Below are 18,423 nucleotides of genomic sequence, written 5' to 3' on the forward strand. Positions count from 1 at the left end.
TGAAGTCGCTCAGTCGTGCCCGACTCTTAGTGACCCCATGGACTGGAGCCTACCAGGCTCCTCTATCCATGGGATTTTCCAGGCAAGAGTACTGGAGTGGGGTGCCATTGCCTTCTCTGGCCAAATAGTATAGTCCCAGTAATTTCCCTGATGAGGTCAGGAATACAGTTTGTGGGTAATTCAGCCACAGTCACAAAAATTACATTCAAGAAGGCTAACATTCTTTTAATATAGCATCATGATTTTATGATGACAGTATCTACGTGTATTTAGTTCTTGCCAAATGTGGAAGAAAGTGTTCAGATGGTTTCACAATCCATATAAGCTTCTCAGACTGTATTAAAGATATAGTATACCAGGAGGAAAGTTGCCATTAAGTGATTGCTTAGATGAAAACATCTGTGAATGCTTTTTCAAGAAGCCGAGAGTTGTTTTGGAGGAAAAAAAAAAAAGTGTTCATTTCTTACTCTTAGTTTACTAGCATTTTAATAATATTGAATGTAGTTGTTTTTTACATTTTTTCTTTGGCTTTTTCATAATATTCATTATAACTCAAAACTAAATGCATATATAAACATAGGCTCAAAATTCCAGATTTTACAAACTTGTAATTTCAGATCTCTTAAGACTTTTGTCCTTTCTAGCCTTTAGTCAACAGTCTACACTTTACATATTTTTCTGTAATTTTACTAAATTTAAGTCTCCCTGTTATAGGTAATATTAAGTAGCATCCTTTCACAAGGATCCCTTTTACCACTAGTGTTCTGATTCCAAGGCAAAAGAAGAATGCATTACATAGACTTGACTGATGAATATTAATATAGGATTGTCATAAAGTAGCTTAAGGTTCTGGCAAGCTTTTTGTTAAGGAGAATAATATTCCAGTCACTCACATAAAATCTACAAGGAAGGACAATTCAGCATAGTCCAGCCTCAACTCAGTAAAGACACGACTTGATCCATTAAAATTATTCCACTTTGACATGCGGGTGAGTCAGAGATCTTTTACTCTAAGAAAAACAAATGAGCTTTGAAAAAGATTCTACCTAATGACAATAAACTATTCCAACAAGACTATATTCAGCATCACTTTATAGAAGCTTCGGCTTGCATCTGTACATCCCAATCCTGGCCTAGAGCTAAGACTATCAACAAGAATAGGAGATTTCAGGTTTTTTTTTAGCCTTTGATTTAAAAAATCACACATATGATTTGCTGCAGGCAGAATAACACTTGCAGAAGAGACAGCAGGTAAAAGAACTCCATGCTTCACTGGCAGCTTGGCTGTCCAGTGCTGATGGGTTGGTGATCAGGGTCTAGAATGTTGAGCTGCAAATCGTAATTTGGAGGGTTTTTAAATTTTCTCTCCCTCTTCCTTTACCCCATTTATCTTTTTAGCATACCTTCCATAGTTAGCAAGATTTCGTTTCGTTTTGTCCTTTTGTTAGAAGGCTCCATTTGTTTCTTCTTTTAAAAAAAGTTCATTTAGACTGAGGTTTGCAGGTTGAGATCTTTTACAAATGTATGAACCCAGACAGTGAAATATACTTAGGTTTTTATTATTATTACTATTATTATTTAGTTAAACATGCATATGTTTTATAAAGTAGTTCACATGTTGTGTTATGGATGTTCCTCTGCTCCCAGCATCAGTTCAGGCCATATTATGGATCCAGTTGAGAAAAACTGTACCTTATCCCCAAAGGCACATGTTCTGAGGACAAACAATGGATGGCTCTTGTGAACACACGTTGAGGACAAATATTTTTAAATTTCATTTAGTAAGGATCCTGGTGGCTCAGACAGTAAAGAATCTGCCAGCAATGCAGGAGACTCAGGTTGAATTCATGGGTTGTGAAGATCCCCTGGAGAAGGGCATGGCAACCCATTCCAGTGTTCTTGCCTGGAGAATTCCATGGACAGAGCCTGGTGGGCTGCAGTTCATGGGGTAGCAAAGAGTCAGACACGACTGAGTGACTAACACTTTTACTTTCACTAGTTAAATTGTGTTTTCTGTTAAGACAGGTTCTTTTCCTCCCTCTTGAGAGTGACTCATTCTCTAACATTTTTTTTTTTTTTTTCCAATTAGAGGGATTTCTTATTTGGGTGCCATTTCTCGCTTGCTTTCTTTAAAGCCCACAATGCTGAGCCTTTGCTGTTGTTATTGTATAAACATATTTACTTCATTTCCATGTATAGCATTCATATAAAATGAAACTATTAACTTATAAGTGTACTTGAGAAAGAATGCAACTGTGCCTATTGTTCGCACTGCTTGTAATGTCCTTTCTTTTTTATGTATACTTTCTGTATCAGTCACTTTAATGTTGTGCCGCTCAGCTGATAGTAATTCTTCTCCTAAATATATTCAGTTAGAGAAAATTGCAAGGTGCTTATATTCCTGCTTGGGCCTATTCACATACCAACTTTCAAGAGTAAATTTTTACTTGGCCTTTCTTAGAGCAAGGATGTTAAGAAGTGCTCAGTTGATTTGTCAGTGGGTAAAATTAATAGAAATATTTAATTCAGAGAAGAAAATTACTCCACTTGCTGGAAAAAAATTTTTATTTAAATAAGATTACACATTTTGCCCATGGTCTAGAGAATGTCACCAAAGTACTATGATTTTTTTTTTCAATTCATATCAGTTCTTTTATGTCCTATGTAATTGAATAGTCTTTCCATATAAAATCTCACTTAAAACATTTATCTTTTCACTTTCCTTTTCTTCAAATTGTGAATTGAAGCAAATCTATCATTTCAAATGTTTTGAGTGAATATCAGGCTACTCTCATTATATTTGTTTGAAGCCAGAAAAGAAGTACTGTATGTATATTTTTTAACTGATGTAAGTAGATAAATAAGATTTTGGGGGAAAGTTTCTCCCTACATATAACTCAAGAGAGTGTACTGAACTTAAAATGTTATTTATGGAGTACAAGGAAGATAGCTATAACAAACCTGATAGCTATAATTTAATTTTTTTGGTGTTGTAATTCAGATTTAGTAATTTAGTAGCAGATGTAAAAAATGAAATGAGAGAAAAAAGTTAAAGTGCCACCTAACTGACTAGTCAGTCATTGAAAATGCCTGTAATGGGAATTGACTCAGCTAAAAAGTGTTTGCACTGTCATTAAAGACTCCTTAATTTATATTAGTGAACTAATATAATGACAAACACAAAAATAGACCCTGTGGCGAGGGCTACATAGTAGACAATCATTTCTAACTCACTCTGGTATTTAAATGTTCTTGGAACTCCAACCGCCCTATATCTCTTTACCACCTACAGTGAAAAATATATATATATATATAATTAGATTTAATAATTATATATATAAATGTTATATATGTGTGGGTGTGTGTGTATTTCCCTCTCTCTCACATACATGCATGAAAGCATGCACAAACCCTGAAGACATATTGGAAGTAATGTAAGCTAGGACCTAATTGGTTGCATTATCAATATTGCCTCCTCTTAAGACTGAAACAAATGTGTTCATGGCAAATAATCAGGCACGTAGACACATGTCAATTCTCTTTAATACTTAAAAAAACCCTTATGTATTAGGCAATTCTAGAAAAGCAAAGGAACTAAATTGTAAGTTTCTCAAGAGAAATATGGATGCACAGATTTTATGCACAAATTTTTTGACCCCACGGACTGAAGCACAAATTTTTTGACCCCATGGACTGAAGCAAGCCAGGCTTCCCTATCCATCAAAAACTCCCAAAGCTTGCTCAAACTCATGTCCATCCATGATGGACATGGTTTGGTGATGCCATCCAACCACCTCAACCTCTGCCGTCCCCTTCTCCTCCCGCCTTCAATCTTTCCCAGCATCAGGCTCTTTTCCAGTGAGTCAAATGGCATCAAATGGGCAAAGTGTTAGAGCTTCAGCTTCAGCATCAGTCCTTCCAAAGAATATTCAGGACTGATTTCCTTTATGATTGACTGGTTGGATCTCCTTGCAATCCAAGGGACTCTCAAGAGTCTTCTCTAACACCACAGTTCAAAAGCATCAATTCTTTGGTGCTCAGCTTTCTTTGTAGTCCAACTATCATATCCATACATGACTACTGGAAAAACCATAACTTTGACTACACGGACTTTTGTTGCCAAAGTGTAGTGTCTCTGCTTTTTATTATACTGTCTAGGTTGATCATAGCTTTTCTTCCAGGGAGCATTTATGTTTTAATTTCATAACTGCAGTCACCATCCACAGTGATATTGGAGCCCAAGAAAATAAAATCAGTCACTGCTTCCACCTTTTCCCCTTCTATTTGCCATGAAGTGATGGGACCATATGTTGTGATCTTGTTTCTTGAATGCTGAATTTTAAGCCAGCTTTTTCACTCTCCTCTTTCACTACAAAAGCCTCTTTGGTTCCTCTTCACTTTCTGCCATTAGAATGGTATCATCTGTATATCCGAGGTTGTTGATATTTCTCCCAGCTATCTTTATTCTACCTTGTGATTCATCCAGCTTGGCATTTTGCATGGCAAACTCTGCATATAAGTTAAATAAGCAGGGTGACAATATACAGCCTTGTCATACTCCTTTCCCAATTTCAAATCAGTCAGTTGTTCCACATCTGTTTCTAACTGTTGCTTCCTAACCTGCATACAAGTTCCTCAGGAGACAGGTAGGATAGTCTGGTACTCCCGTGTCTTTAAGAATTTTCCAGTTTGTTGTGATCCACACAGTCAAAGGCTTTGGTGTAGTCAATAAAGCAGAAATAGATGTTTTTCTGGAACTTTCTCCTTTATTCAGTGAATGTTGGCAATTTGATTTCTAGTTCCTTTGCCTCATCTGAATCCAGAGTGTACATCTGGAAGTTCTCAGTTCACACACTGCTAAAACTTAGCTTGAAGGATTTTGAGCATAACCTTGCTGGCATGTGAAATGAGCACAGTTGTACAGTAGTTTTGAACATTCACTGCCATTGCACTTCTTTGGGATTAGAATGAAAACTGACCTTTTCTAGTCCTGTGGCAACTGCTGAGTTTTCCAAATTTGCTGACATGAGTGTAGCACTTTAACAGCATCTTTTACAATTTTAAATAGCTCAGCTGGAATTTCATCACCTCCACTAACTTTGTTTTTAGTAATGCTTCCTAAGGCCCACTTGACTTCATACTCCAGGATGTCTGGCTCTAGGTGAATGATCACACCACCATGGTTATCTGTGTCATTAAGGTCTTTTTTGTCCTTCTGTGTGTCCTTGCCAACTCTTCTTAATCTTTTCTGCTTCTGTTAGGTCCTTACCATTTCTGTCCTTTATCATGCCCATCCTTGTTCCCTTGATACTTCAAATTTTCTTGAAGAGATCTCTAGTCCATCTTATTGTGTTGTTTTCCCTCTATTTCTTTGCATTGTTCATTTAAGAAGCGTTCTTATCTCTCCTTGGGCTTCCCTCATAGCTCAGTGGGTAAAGAATCCGCCTGCAATGCAGGAGACCCTGGTTTGATTGCTGGGTCAGGAAGATCCACTGTAGAAGGGAAAGGCTACCCACTCCCGTATCCTGGCCTGGAGAATTCCATGGACTGTATAGTCCATGGGGTCACAAAGGGTCGGACATGACTGAGTGACTTTCACTTTCTTTCTTATTTCTCCTTGGCTATTCTCTGGAACTCTGCATTCAGTTAGGTATGTCTTTCCCTTTCTCCCTTGCCTTTCACTTGTTTTCTTGCCTCAGCTATTTATAAAGCCTCCTCAGACAACCAGTTTGCCTCTTTACCTTTCATTTTCTTTGGAATGGTTTTGGTCACTTCCTTCTGTACAATGTCCTGAACTTCCATCCATTGTTCTTCAGGTACTCTGTCAGATCTAATCCCTTGAATCTATTTGTGACTTAACACTGTATAATTGTAAGGGATTTGATTTAGGTCATACCTGAATGGGCTAGTAGTTTTCTCTCCTTTCTTCCATTTAAGACAGAATTTTGCAATAAGGAGCTCATAATCGGAGCCAAAGTCAGCTCCAGGTCTTGTTTTTGCTGACTGTATAGTGCTTCTACATCTTTAGCTGCAAAGGACATAATTAATCTGATTTTGATATTGTCCATCTGGTGGTATCCATGTGTACGGTCATCACTTGTGTTGTTGGAAAAAGGTGTTTGCTATTACCAGTGTGTTCTCTTGACAAAACTCTGTTAGCCTTTGTCCTGCTTCATTGTATACTTCAAGACCAAACTTGCCTGTTATTCCAGGTATCTCTTGACTTCCTACTTTTGCATTCCAATCCCCTATGATGGAGAAGAAACAGAAGGTATTGGGCTTCCCTGGTGGCTCAGAGGGTAAAGTGTCTGACTGCAATCTGGGAGACCCGGCTTCAATCCCTGGGATCACCCAGAGAAGGAAATAGCAACCCACTCCAGTATTCTTGCCTGAAGAATCCCATGGACAGAGGATCCTGGTAGGCTACAGTCCAAGGGGTTGCAAAGAGTTGGACACAATTGAGCGACTTCACTAGAAGGTGTTATAGGTCTTTATAGAAGCAGTCAACTTAATCTTCTTCAGCATCAGTTCTTGCGGCATAGACTTGGATTACTGTGATGTTGAATGATTTGCTTGTAAACGAATGGAGATCATTCTGTCGTTTTTGAGGTTGCACCCGAATACTGCATTTCGGACTGTTGTTGGCTATGAGGGCTGCTCTGTTTTTTCTGAAGGATCCTTGCCCGCAGTAGTAGATATAATGGTCATCCAAATTAAATTTTCCCATTCCCGTCCATTTTAGTTCATTGATTCCTCAAGATGTCGATGTTCAATTTTGCCATCTCCTGCTTGACCATGTCCAGTTTACCTTAATTCATGGACTTAACTTCCAGGTTCCTATACAGTATTGTTCTTTACAGCATTGAACTTTACTTTCACCACCAGACCCATCCACAACTGTCTGTTGTTTCAACTTTGCATCAGGTGCTTCATTTTTTCTGGAGCTATTAGTATTTGCCCTCTGCTCTTCACCAGTAGCATATCGGACACCTTCCAACCTGGGGGACTCATCTTCTGGTATTATATCTTTTTGCCTTTTCTTACTGTTCATGGAGTGGGTTGCAATTTCCTCATCTAGTAGACCATGTTTTTTTTGTTGTTGTTGTTGTTGTTGTTGTTGTTGTTTTCCAGAAATCTTTGCTATGACCCATCCATCCTTGGTGGCCCTGCATGGCATGGCTCCTAGCTTCATTGAGTTATACAAGCCCCTTCATCATGACAGGGCCATGATCTTTGAACAGAGGATAATATTTCAGTTCAGTTCAGTCGCTCAGTCGTGACTAACTTTTTGCAACCCCATGAATCGCAGCATACCAGGCCTCCCTGTCCATCACCAACTCCCGGAGTTCACTCAAACTCATGTCCATTGATTCGGTGATGCCATCCAGCCATCTCATCCTCTGTCATCCCCTTTTCCTCCTGCCCCCAATCCCTCCCAGCATCAGAGTCTTTTCCAATGAGTCAACTCTTCGCAATAGGTGGAGTTTCAGCTTTACCATCATTCCTTCCAAAGAACACCCAGGTCTGATCTCCTTTAGAAGGGACTGGTTGGATCTCCTTGCAGTCCAAGGGAATCTCAAGAGTCTTCTCTAACACCACAGTTCAAAAGCATCAATTCTTCGGCACTCAGCTTTCTTCACAGTCCAAATCTCACATCCATACATGACCACTGGGAAAACCATAGCCTTGACTAGATGGACCTTTGTTGGCAAAGTAATGTCTCTGCTTTTTAATATGCTATCTAGATTGGTCATAACTTTCCTTCCAAGGAGTAAGCGTCTTTTAATTTCATGGCTGCAGTCACCATCTGCAATGATTTTGGAGCCCCCAAAAATAAGGTTTGACACTGTTTCCACTGTTTCCCCATCTATTTCCCATGAAGTGATGGGACCAGATGCCATGGTCTTCATTTTCTGGATGTTGAGCTTTAAGCCAACTTTTTCACTCTCCACTTTCACTTTCATCAAGAGGCTTTTCAGTTCCTCTTCACTTTCTGCCATAAGGGTGGTGTCATCTGCGTATCTGAGGTTATTGATATTTCTCCCAACAATCTTGATTCCAGCTTGTACTTGTTCCAGCCCAGTGTTTCTCATGATGTACTCTGCATATAAGTTAAATAAGCAGGGTGATAATATAGAGCCTTGACGTACTCCTTTTCCTATTTGGAACCAGGCTGTTGTTCCATGTCCAGTTCTAACTGTTGCTTCCTGACCTGCATATAGGTTTCTCAAGAGGCAGGTCAGGTGGTCTGGTATTCCCATCTCTTTCAGAATGTTCCACGGTTTATTGTGATCCACACAGTCAAAGGCTTTGGCATAGATAGTATTTAACACATAGTAAATAGTCAATAAATGTTAGTTATTGATTAGGAGCATAAGTGATTACTAACCCTTATACCTTAGGAGGACTAGTTGAAGGAACTGCAAGTTTGTAACCCTGGCAGATTAAGAAGATGCAAGGGACATCTTTCCTATAAAATAGGAAGTAGACTTAAGCAATGTTGCTTTAAGGCAAAATGAGGACTAATGGGTAAGAAGACTGCAAGTATGCTGATTTTGATTATAAGCAAATAAAGTTTTTCTAATTATATCAACTGTCAAAAAGGAAATAAGCCATTCAGGGATAGAGTGAATCCTCTGTAAATTCTGTAAAGGGATACCTCTGGGTATCCCTTCTGTGCCAAGGCCCTCTCTCCAGTCTGGGGCCACTTGTCGTGCTCCTCAGCCAGACCTGGAAGTTCACATCTCTTGAAATAGAATTTCACCAATGAGAGAATAAGGTTCACCACGTCAACCTTTCACCTCCTTTAACCAACTCTTTCAAGTTGAAGTTGCTTTATTTGTCTTATGCAGAGTCCAAGACTGAATTCATGATTGGGGGTCCCAGTGCAAAATGAAATTGCAAAGCCTAGTTTGAAATATTACTAAGAAGTTCAAAGTGCTGACAATAAAACCTTAAACAAAGAACAGAGCACTTTTAAGCCTGGGGCCCCATGTGACTTCATGGTTCACATACCCATTAAGTGGCCCTGATAGAGACAACCTGAGACACTAAGCAAGCAGCTATAGTTTCTGTAAAGGTATAGCCAGTTCAGTAACATCCTCTCTTGTATTTGCTTTCTTCTCTTTTCCCTCATGCCTGTTTTACTGGGATTAAACCCCACTACTGATAAAGCTGTTACATGCAAGCTTTGTCATAGGCTCTGTTTTCTGGGAATGGAGATTGTCTGTCTATTTATTTAGTAAATTTTATTGAACTTTAGTTGATTTACAGTGTTGTGTTAATTTCTGCAGTACAGCAAAGTGGATTCATGTGTGCATGCTAAGTCGCTTCAATCATGCCCAACTCTTTGTGACCCTGTGGACTGTAATCTGCCAGGCTCCTCTGTCCATGGGATTCTCCAGGCAAGAATACTGGAGTGGGTTGCCATGTCCTCCTTCAGGGAATCTTCCTAATCCAGGGATCAAACCCACATCTCTTATGTCTCCTACATTGACAGAGGAGTTCTTTTCTACTAACGCCAGCTGGAAAGCCCTATGAAGCAAAGTGATTGTTATACATATATTCTTTTCCATTATGGTTTATCACAGGATATTGAATGTAGTTCCTTTTACTATACAGTAGGACCTTATTGCTTACCCATTCTATGTGTAATAGTTTACATCTGCTGATCCCAAACTCCCAGTCCTTCCCATCCCCGTTCTCTTTCCCCCTTGGTAAACCCAAGTCTGTTCTCTATGTCTGTGAGTCTGTTTCTATTTCGGAAGGCTAACAATGATGCTGTGTAATCTGAGCTTTTAAACCTTGAGGGGACTGGTCCATATCTCCTTTAATGTCACTTCCAACTCTAAGATACCATAATTCCAACAATTTAAAGAGATATATTTTATATAATGGAATTTTTTCTTTAATGCAGCTATAAATTTGCAAGTGTGCTAAAATTCTTGGATTCTCACATCTCTAGTATTTTATTTTCTTTTGTTCCAGCATAATATTAATAGTTTATTACAAGGGGAGGACTGAGAAGCTTAGGAAAAGGTATCCCTTACTTTTTTTCCTTATCTCAGTTTTTCACTTTCCCCTTTATTTAAGCATATCCTGCAACCCTGCCTCCTCTATATATTAGATAGACTTCAACTTCCTACTCGGAGAAGGCAGTGACACCCCACTCCAGTACTCTTGCCTGGAAAATCCCATGGATGGAAGAGCCTGGTAGGCTGTAATCCATGGGGTCGCTAAGAGTCGGACATGACTGAGCGACTTCCCTTTCACTTTTCACCTTCATGCATTGGAGAAGGAAATGGCAACCCACTCCAGTGTTCTTGCCTGGAGAATCCCAGGGATGGGGGAGCCTGGTGGGCTCCCGTCTATGGGGTCGCACAGAGTCGGACACGACTGAAGCGACTTAGCAGTAGCAGCAGCAGCAGCAACTTCCTACTTCCTTTTCATTTTCACTTAATAATTAACTAACTTCTGATTACTTTTGTTGTATCTAACTTCTACATACACATCCATTTGCAGAAGTGGGCATACATTTAAATCCAGTTCAAAACTCATTGACGTATACATATTCATTCAACAGCATTCATTGGGTACAGTATATGATAAGTACTGAGGGAAAAGCAAAGTGTTAGTTAGGGATCTTACTATTAAGTAGCCTGACAGTTTAGAGCAGAGACTCTGTGCTTATGTACACAAAGCCAAAAAAAAAAAAAAAACTCTCACTTAAAACAAAAGGTGATACGTGGAAGATCGCTTAAAGAAATAGAAGTGTCTATAAATGTTAGAGAATTTGGACTAGAGCTCTAGAGGGATTTATAGAGGTCTAAGGATTTGACATGTGAAATTGAGGCGGATAGATGTCTAGAAAATATTGTTTTATTCAGAATTCAACTTTAGGGTAAAAGCAATTTCACTGAATTAAAAATAATGCCTCTTGTTATTTGAGTTTTCTATTCGTTTGTGTATATAGCAACTTGATTAGGCTGTTTCTTTATTGAACAATCAGAACAGTCCTCAGATCATCCCGTTTTTACTATTGGAATTACCATTGTGACATAAACTTTGCCTCTGGGCACATTTTGTTTATTGCAGAAAGTTATCATGAGTTTATTTCTTCCATGTAGCCTAAATGACATAAACAACTTGTCAATTTCATATCTTCAGCTTCCCATCAAGTGAGTGGGAATGGAGAAGCCTTTTGAATAATTAGTAAGAATCTCCTGGAAAAACTGAAGTGGAAAAATTCAGCTTTAAACTCAGAGAGAATGGTTTCCTTCACAGTAAATTCATCCTTTAAATAAAGCAAGCAATGATTACTGAGCCGTTAGCACATTTTTGGCAGGGCAAAACTCTTTGACTTCTCCAATAAGGAATAATCTCCAAGTTTGTCAGATCTAAACAAATGGAACTAAATTGGACCTAGCTATTTGTATTGACAGATTAATAGGAAAAAAATAATTTGTCTTTAGTGTTGGTATTTGATTTTCACTCTCTTGAACTTCCAAGTATATTTAAGCAATTTCTCCTCATTGAGTTATATAGGTGTGTATGTCAGCATGATGAATTTATATCAGAAGACTGGCTGAAATTTGCCAAGAGGTTGATTTTTGTCAGTCTCTTGAATTATTCATTGTAATTCTAATACGCCTCTGAATGAGACTGCAATTTACTTAAAAAAAAAAAAAAGAATTGTAATATTATTCTATTTCTGTTTCATGGTCCTTTAATGAAAAGAACTGTGTTTCAGAAACCTGGATTTAAAAATCAATGTCGTGGGCTACCTATCAAATTTTAATACTTACCTTGTCTTTTCAACTAGAACTCTGTCAAATACTGTTGATATTGATAGAATTGTCTTCATATATAATTGGCAGTTATGGAGTAATAGAGTATCTGTAAAATAGTATAAGCTTTAAAAAAAAAAGGTAGCCCTGTGAAAAGAAGGCATCCTGAGAGATCTGGAAAGTGTGCACATATTTAAGAGCACTTTGAATATACTATTTAAAATTATTGGTTGTCAATGAGAAGAGAAAAAGAAAAATGCAGAAAATGTTAGGGATAATTAAGGCAACTAATGAACCTGTTTGAGGGCTCACCAAAGCTTTGTGGGTGTGCATGTGCATATGTATTCACTATAGTTTGCTCTAAATTGTTCACATCAACAGTTATTTTTCTTGTCTCTGAGTATGAAAAGTACTAAACTCAGGAATTTAAACCATAGATATTGGTTTATAAGAATCAGGATCTTTCAACAAAAGAAAATATTTGATCCTTTTATGTAATTTAACATTTAATCACTTACATAGCCAAGAACATGCATTAAATAGATAGGATCTCTTTGAACCCTAGTTTCTCTTTAATCTTCGCATTAGATTTTAAAGAATGAAATATTAGGAAGTCCATCAATAAATTTAAATAGAAACGGATTCATTTGAGCTAATGGCTGAATGAAGTGACATTCCCATATTAAACATGATGATTTGGTATATCATACATTTTCAAAACTTCTTTCATGGAGAGTAGACATTTTATGAGCAATAATTGAGAAAAATGTGAGTTGGTTTCATGAAACTATTCTCCATATTAAAAAAATATTTGAACTGATATGGTTTTCTTTTAGTTGTTTTGTGGAATACCTGGTAAAATATTCTAAACATTTTGCACATTGTTCTTTAGTTTCAGCTCAAATTCTCAAGAGCAACCTTGCAGCAATGGAACAACAAATTGTCCATCTGGAACGTGACATCAAGCAATTCCCCAAAACAGAAAATCAACATGATAAGTTTGTGGAAAAGATGACAATATCCTTTATTTAAGCATTTTATTTGTTAATTTCTATGTGTGTGTGTGTCTGTGTGTGTGTGTCTGTCTATCCAAATATCTATTTACCCTGTGATTAGTTCTAAACTTAGCATTCTATTCACATGGTTTGGATGAATTTGTGTATAGGCTGTTTTTATATCAGCAGCATAAATTTTAGTTCATGACATTTTGAATCATAGAGTAGGCAAGGGAACGATTATATAAGAAAAATGCCATTTCTCAGAGAAGAGTTTCATTTGAAGGCCTACAAGATATGCAAGGTAAGTCTTATTAAGTTTGATAAGACCTAAAACAAAACAAAGACTCTCCTTTTATAACCAGTTTTTTAAAGGAAATGATCAATAAAAGAAATTTTTTTGTCAAAGTTCTTTTTTGTTGTTCCCTTTGTGTATGTGCAGGTATTTTCTGAGAGGCACATACATTTTCAAGGGCAATCAGAGGATAACTGTTATCAGTAGTTTGAAAGGTTATGAAGAATAAAATGGATGCATGGATGGATGGATAGATGAATTGATCAGTAGATATGTATTTTAGTAAATTGTAATAGCTATCCGTGTAACATTTATCATTGCCTGCTACATAAATGTTTTTAAATCCCTATTTTACATACAGTATATTCATATAAATTACAGAATTATATGAAAGGAAAACTTGAGAAATGATAACTAGCTTGAACTGTTTAATGTTAAATCTGGTATCTAAAGATAAACTATATTAGAGCTGATTTTTTTTTTTCTATTTTGGTTTTCAAAAGTTAAAACCATATCCTCCTCCTCTGGGTTTAAATAAATATCTTGAACTGCAGATTTATTCACCATTTTATATCTCTAGAGGGAATAAATACTGTAAATTCTTTATCTGATAATAAGTAAATTATTTCAACAACTATATGGCAGTCACCTTGTTTCAAGGTTAAATCTATTGTCTTTTTCTTCTCTCATATGCTTTCTTTCCTGCCCAGCTTGGAAGTTATGGTCCTGAACTTGAATTACTTAAGAATGGCAATTTATGTTTATATGAAAAAAATTTTTTTTTTCATTTTCAATGTTTGATTCATAAATTAATACTGTATTCTGTGTGGTCCTTTAGTGATGCTGAGTACTTATGTAAATAAGAATATTGGGAACATATGTTTGTGGGAGATTGGAGGCAAGAAATCCTCAAAAATAACCTTTAATTACATAGCTGCCCACATTGAAATATTTAATATGAAGATTTAACTTTGTTGCTGATTATATTTTTCTTTCAAAATTGTTATATTGTCTTGTGGTTGGAAGCACCGCCTACAGTTTTCACCTTTTGATTTTGTTTCTTGCCTTACATATCTGTATTTAATTCTTGATCCCTTTTTTCTTTTTAATATTTTCTTCTACAGTTGGCATATGGCCACACAATAGCATGCAACATTGAGGAATCTTTGTTGCTCATTTCGAAAAAGAAAAGTAATTTCAAGCCCTCATGAACTTGGCCTGGATTCTATTTTATTTCTCTCGTTATATGTAATTAAGTGCTTTAGAATGAAAATCCAGAGCCTTCTGTATCTATATGTTACGGATGAATGGTTATTCTTCATTTAAGTGGCACCAAAGTGTGACTGTCTACATGGGGATTGAAAACTATATTAAAATGTATGGAGCCGTTGCTTTGGATATTATATTAGAAACAAAATGAAATATATAGCAATTTATTTTAGAGAAAAAGTAGACTATTGACGCTATCTTTTGGTTGGAGTTGATTAAAAACTCCAAATTAATAAATTACAATGGTAAAACTGTACTCAAATTATTCTTGCTTAGGAAGACCCCTTGGACAACCACTGAGAGGTTGGATCTTCTAGAAAAAGGCAAACAAAAGGTCTAATCATCATATGTATATATGTTATATGAATTTTGGTGCTTACTTAATTTTTTTTTCTACTGTTTTGGCAATTTCAAAAGAGAAGGATATTTCCTTGTGGAATACTGGATTCAGTTTTAAAATTAGAACCATGATCCTATTTTTAGTGTAAGATTCTTTGTACTGGATGATCTTTCCACTGTTTCTGCCACCTGCCAATAAATTAATTTACTTTAGGTCAGTGGCCCTTTAAATTGAGTAACTATAGGCACAAGTATGGAGGTAGTTATCTCTTGAATGAAGGTAATCTTACCTTTACTTAAACAGTAACCTCTCTATAAGGCCTGTGAGTGCAAAAACTGAATAGCAGTGCCACTCTAGACTTTTAGAAGGATGGGTGCTATAGTTAGCAGCAGTGGCATGAAGGCCAGAAGGCAATGAATATGTAGGTTGAATCTTCACCAGATCTCTAGGTTGGTCTAAGTCCCATAGCACCCTATGTTCACCCTTGTTCTTTCACATTATTGATGGAATACATAAAAATATGCTTGGCATTACCAAATCATGAAAATACAACAGTGCACAAGGTAGAAAACTTGACTACAATTTGCTGACAGTCTGGCATTTATTCACTTCTCTGTCTTGCTGGCCTAATGGCCAAGATCATGTCCAGCATGTTAATTCCGATATGCCCATCCCAACGTGAAGCACCTAGCAACATGAAGGCATTCAATAAGTATGTATTAAATCACAGAATAATATAGCTAGAGACAATGGAGGTCATCTAATCCAAGATCCTCCTTTTACTTAACACATCAAAAGGGATATTGTTGAAAGAGTAGTTAGCTGTTCTTGTAGTTATAAAACTTTTCTTCATATACATCTTCACAGGAAATTGAGTAATTTTGAATCACCTTTTTAGAGCATGTAAAGTGTACTCAGTTAGAAGGGATAACCAAATCTTTTAAAAGTAAATGTCAAAAAAAACAAAAAGGAATGAAACCTCTCCTATGAATGGAGTAAGCCAGGCTATTTCCTATCTTCCCTGGTGGTTCAGATGGTAAAACGTCTGCCTACAATGCAGGAGATCTGGGTTCAATCCCTGGGTCTGGAAGATCTCCTGGAGAAGGAAATGGCACCCCACTCCAGTACTCTTGCCTGGAAAATCCCATGGATGGAGGAGCCTGGTAGGCTACAGTCCATGGGGTCGCAAAGAGTCAGAAACGACTGAGCTACTTCACTTTCACTTTCCACTTTCAAACAATAGTCAGGGGCTTTAGAATGAAGCTTGTCACCTCTGACTCTCTTTCTCTACCCCAAATTGTTTGCTTGTACTAAATTTTTTTAAAAAGGTGGAAAGACTAAACAAAGCAAGATTAATTTTGTAAGTCTGTAAAGCAGAGGGAAATAGAGAAAATTCTCTCATAAATCATAGTAGGGAGGTTCTAGGATGAAAAGGGATGATCTGGATATAATATTGGATATAATACATTATTGGATATATTATATAATATATTTTATATATATATATATGTTATTGGATATAATAGCACCATATATTTTGAAATACACATGCTTCAAAAATATAGATACCATGTTGAGAAATTTGCTGTTGTGATTTTTTTTAAAAGCAAAGTGCTTTGTATTCTTCATGTCAATATGCTCATCATAATAATATTGGAAGTTTTAGGTTCAATTGTTTGGTCAGTGAATTAAAATAGAATCTATATTCATTTTTTAGTAAGTTATAAACATGGTAACGTTCACTCATTAGCTGAATGTTCACTGTGTATCAGATACTGATCAATTTCACCCTCTTGAGCCTTTAAAAAATGTCCCTGTCCCTTAAACGCGTATTTTCCATGCTGGTGATGAAACTGTTCACAGTTGTCCCTGTGTCACCATGGTGAGCTCAGGTTGTCTCAGGATAACCTCAACAACCCACACATTTAATTGTCATAGCTTCATTGTTTTAAGGTGACCAGGAATTTGGTAATCTTTGTGTTTTGGCACTTTTTGCAAAACTTGGTGAGGTGAGGTTCAGAATCACTGTTGGTTTCAAAGTTTTGAAAAATACCCTATGCTTAAGAGAGGTGAGAGGGAACACTGTGAGTGGTCTGCTTGTCGATCCTGAGACCCATCTCTTGAACTTGACATTATATATGGATTCTGAGTTTTTCAGCTTTTGTATTTTGACCAATCACGTGAGTATGAAAGAGTTTTTCTTTCTTTCTTTTAAATCCATGCATCACTTTTACTTACTGCTGCTTGCTTTTTCCTGTGGGAAAACCCATTCTTAAAAGAGGGCTCCTTAGACTTTAAAATATATGTTGAGGTCCAGTCTTCAACTGTCTAAAAAGCACATTACCCACAGTGTTGACCTTACTGCTTATATCCTGTTGACAAATTTCTTACCACATTTGCTCACATAGATTTTGTCAATGGCAGAGCTGTCTATTGCCCCAAATCAGCTTAGCTTTTTGATTGACTGCTGGCTAAGTCATTTCACCAACCAGAGGGCAGGGAGGACTGAGTAGCAGGGGCACCATTAACACATTGACAAGAGGAGCTGACAGAATGTTAATGATATTAACATTCTGTCAGCTCACTATCAACACCTCAGATTTCCTCATAGTAGAAGGGAGAGTCATTTGAAGTGTTTAAAAATCAATTTCTGGAAGAAGCACACTGCCCTGACCAGTCAATTCAGAATAGATTTGGGGTCTTTACTGCACTGTAGCTATGTCAATTTTTATTCCACTCTTCTTTATTAAGAGAATAATTTTTGGAAAGATGAAAAACTCACACAATTATTATTAAACCTCAGCAATATTAGTCACCTTTGAGAACATGCCAGTAACAGGTTTAAGAGAGAGGGTGATTCATACTTTGTAAAGTAAATGCCCATTAAAAAAAAAAAAAACAGAAATCTCAACAGCAAGGCTTTTTTTCCCATTATGAATGTACCAATCTTGGCTGTTTTCTAGCTCCTGAAAAATCAAGAGCTTTAGGCTAGACTACAGGGAAGTTCACTGGTTCAATTGCCTGCTGGTCTCAAACTCAGCAAATTTGGAAGTTCAAAGCAAAACTGGTTTTCATAAGACTGCTCAGGGAGAGAAGGCCCAGGATTAAAAAAAAACAAAGAAAGAAAAAGAGAGAGAGTAAGCATGGGAGCATGGTCAGTAATAGCAGGGAAAGACTGCTTTTTAAAAAAGGAAGATTGTTAGCATTCTTTGAAATATGCACTCTTCATCACATTTTGGAAGTTTATTTATTTATTTTTTTGGTTGCGTCACACAGCTTGTGGGATCTTAGTTCCCTGACCAGGGATTCAACCCAGACCCTTGGCAGTGAAAGCAAGTTTGTGTGTGTGTGTGTATGTGTGTGTTTAACTTCAATTATTTGCACAGTAATTTGCAATAGAAGGTATAATCACTTGTAGTAATAACAATAAAAATGATAGTAAAATATGAATAATAGCAAGTGTTTAGGGAATGCCATGTGTCAGTCACAGTGCTAAGAATATATAGGTGTCTTGTAGCTCAGCTGGTAAAGAATCCACATGCAGTGCAAGAGACTGCGGTTTGATCCCTGAGTTGGGAAGATCCCCTGGAGAAGAGAAAGGCTACTCACTCCAGTATTATGGCCTAGAGAATTGCATGGACTGCATAGTGCATGGAGTCTCGAACAGGACTGAGTGGCTTTCACTTTGACTTTCATACAATCTCAAGTGATCTCCAAAGCAATACAATAGGGTCAGTC

General features: G+C 37.0%; 1 protein-coding gene across 10 annotated transcripts in view; it reads left to right on the plus strand.

Moving 5' to 3' along the window:
• The window catches only part of DIAPH2 (diaphanous related formin 2), a 981,259-nt gene that overhangs the window by 617,636 nt on the left and 345,200 nt on the right, over window positions 1-18,423 (plus strand). For all 10 annotated transcript variants that reach the window (XM_055563965.1, XM_055563958.1, XM_055563957.1 and 7 more), the window contains one exon: window positions 12,679-12,803. In XM_055563965.1, the coding sequence (XP_055419940.1) occupies window positions 12,679-12,803 (125 nt within the window). The remainder of the gene's footprint in view (window positions 1-12,678; window positions 12,804-18,423) is intronic.

Source organism: Bubalus kerabau, chromosome X, assembly GCF_029407905.1.
Source record: "Bubalus kerabau isolate K-KA32 ecotype Philippines breed swamp buffalo chromosome X, PCC_UOA_SB_1v2, whole genome shotgun sequence".
In the NCBI taxonomy this organism is placed as follows: Eukaryota; Metazoa; Chordata; class Mammalia; order Artiodactyla; family Bovidae; genus Bubalus; species Bubalus kerabau.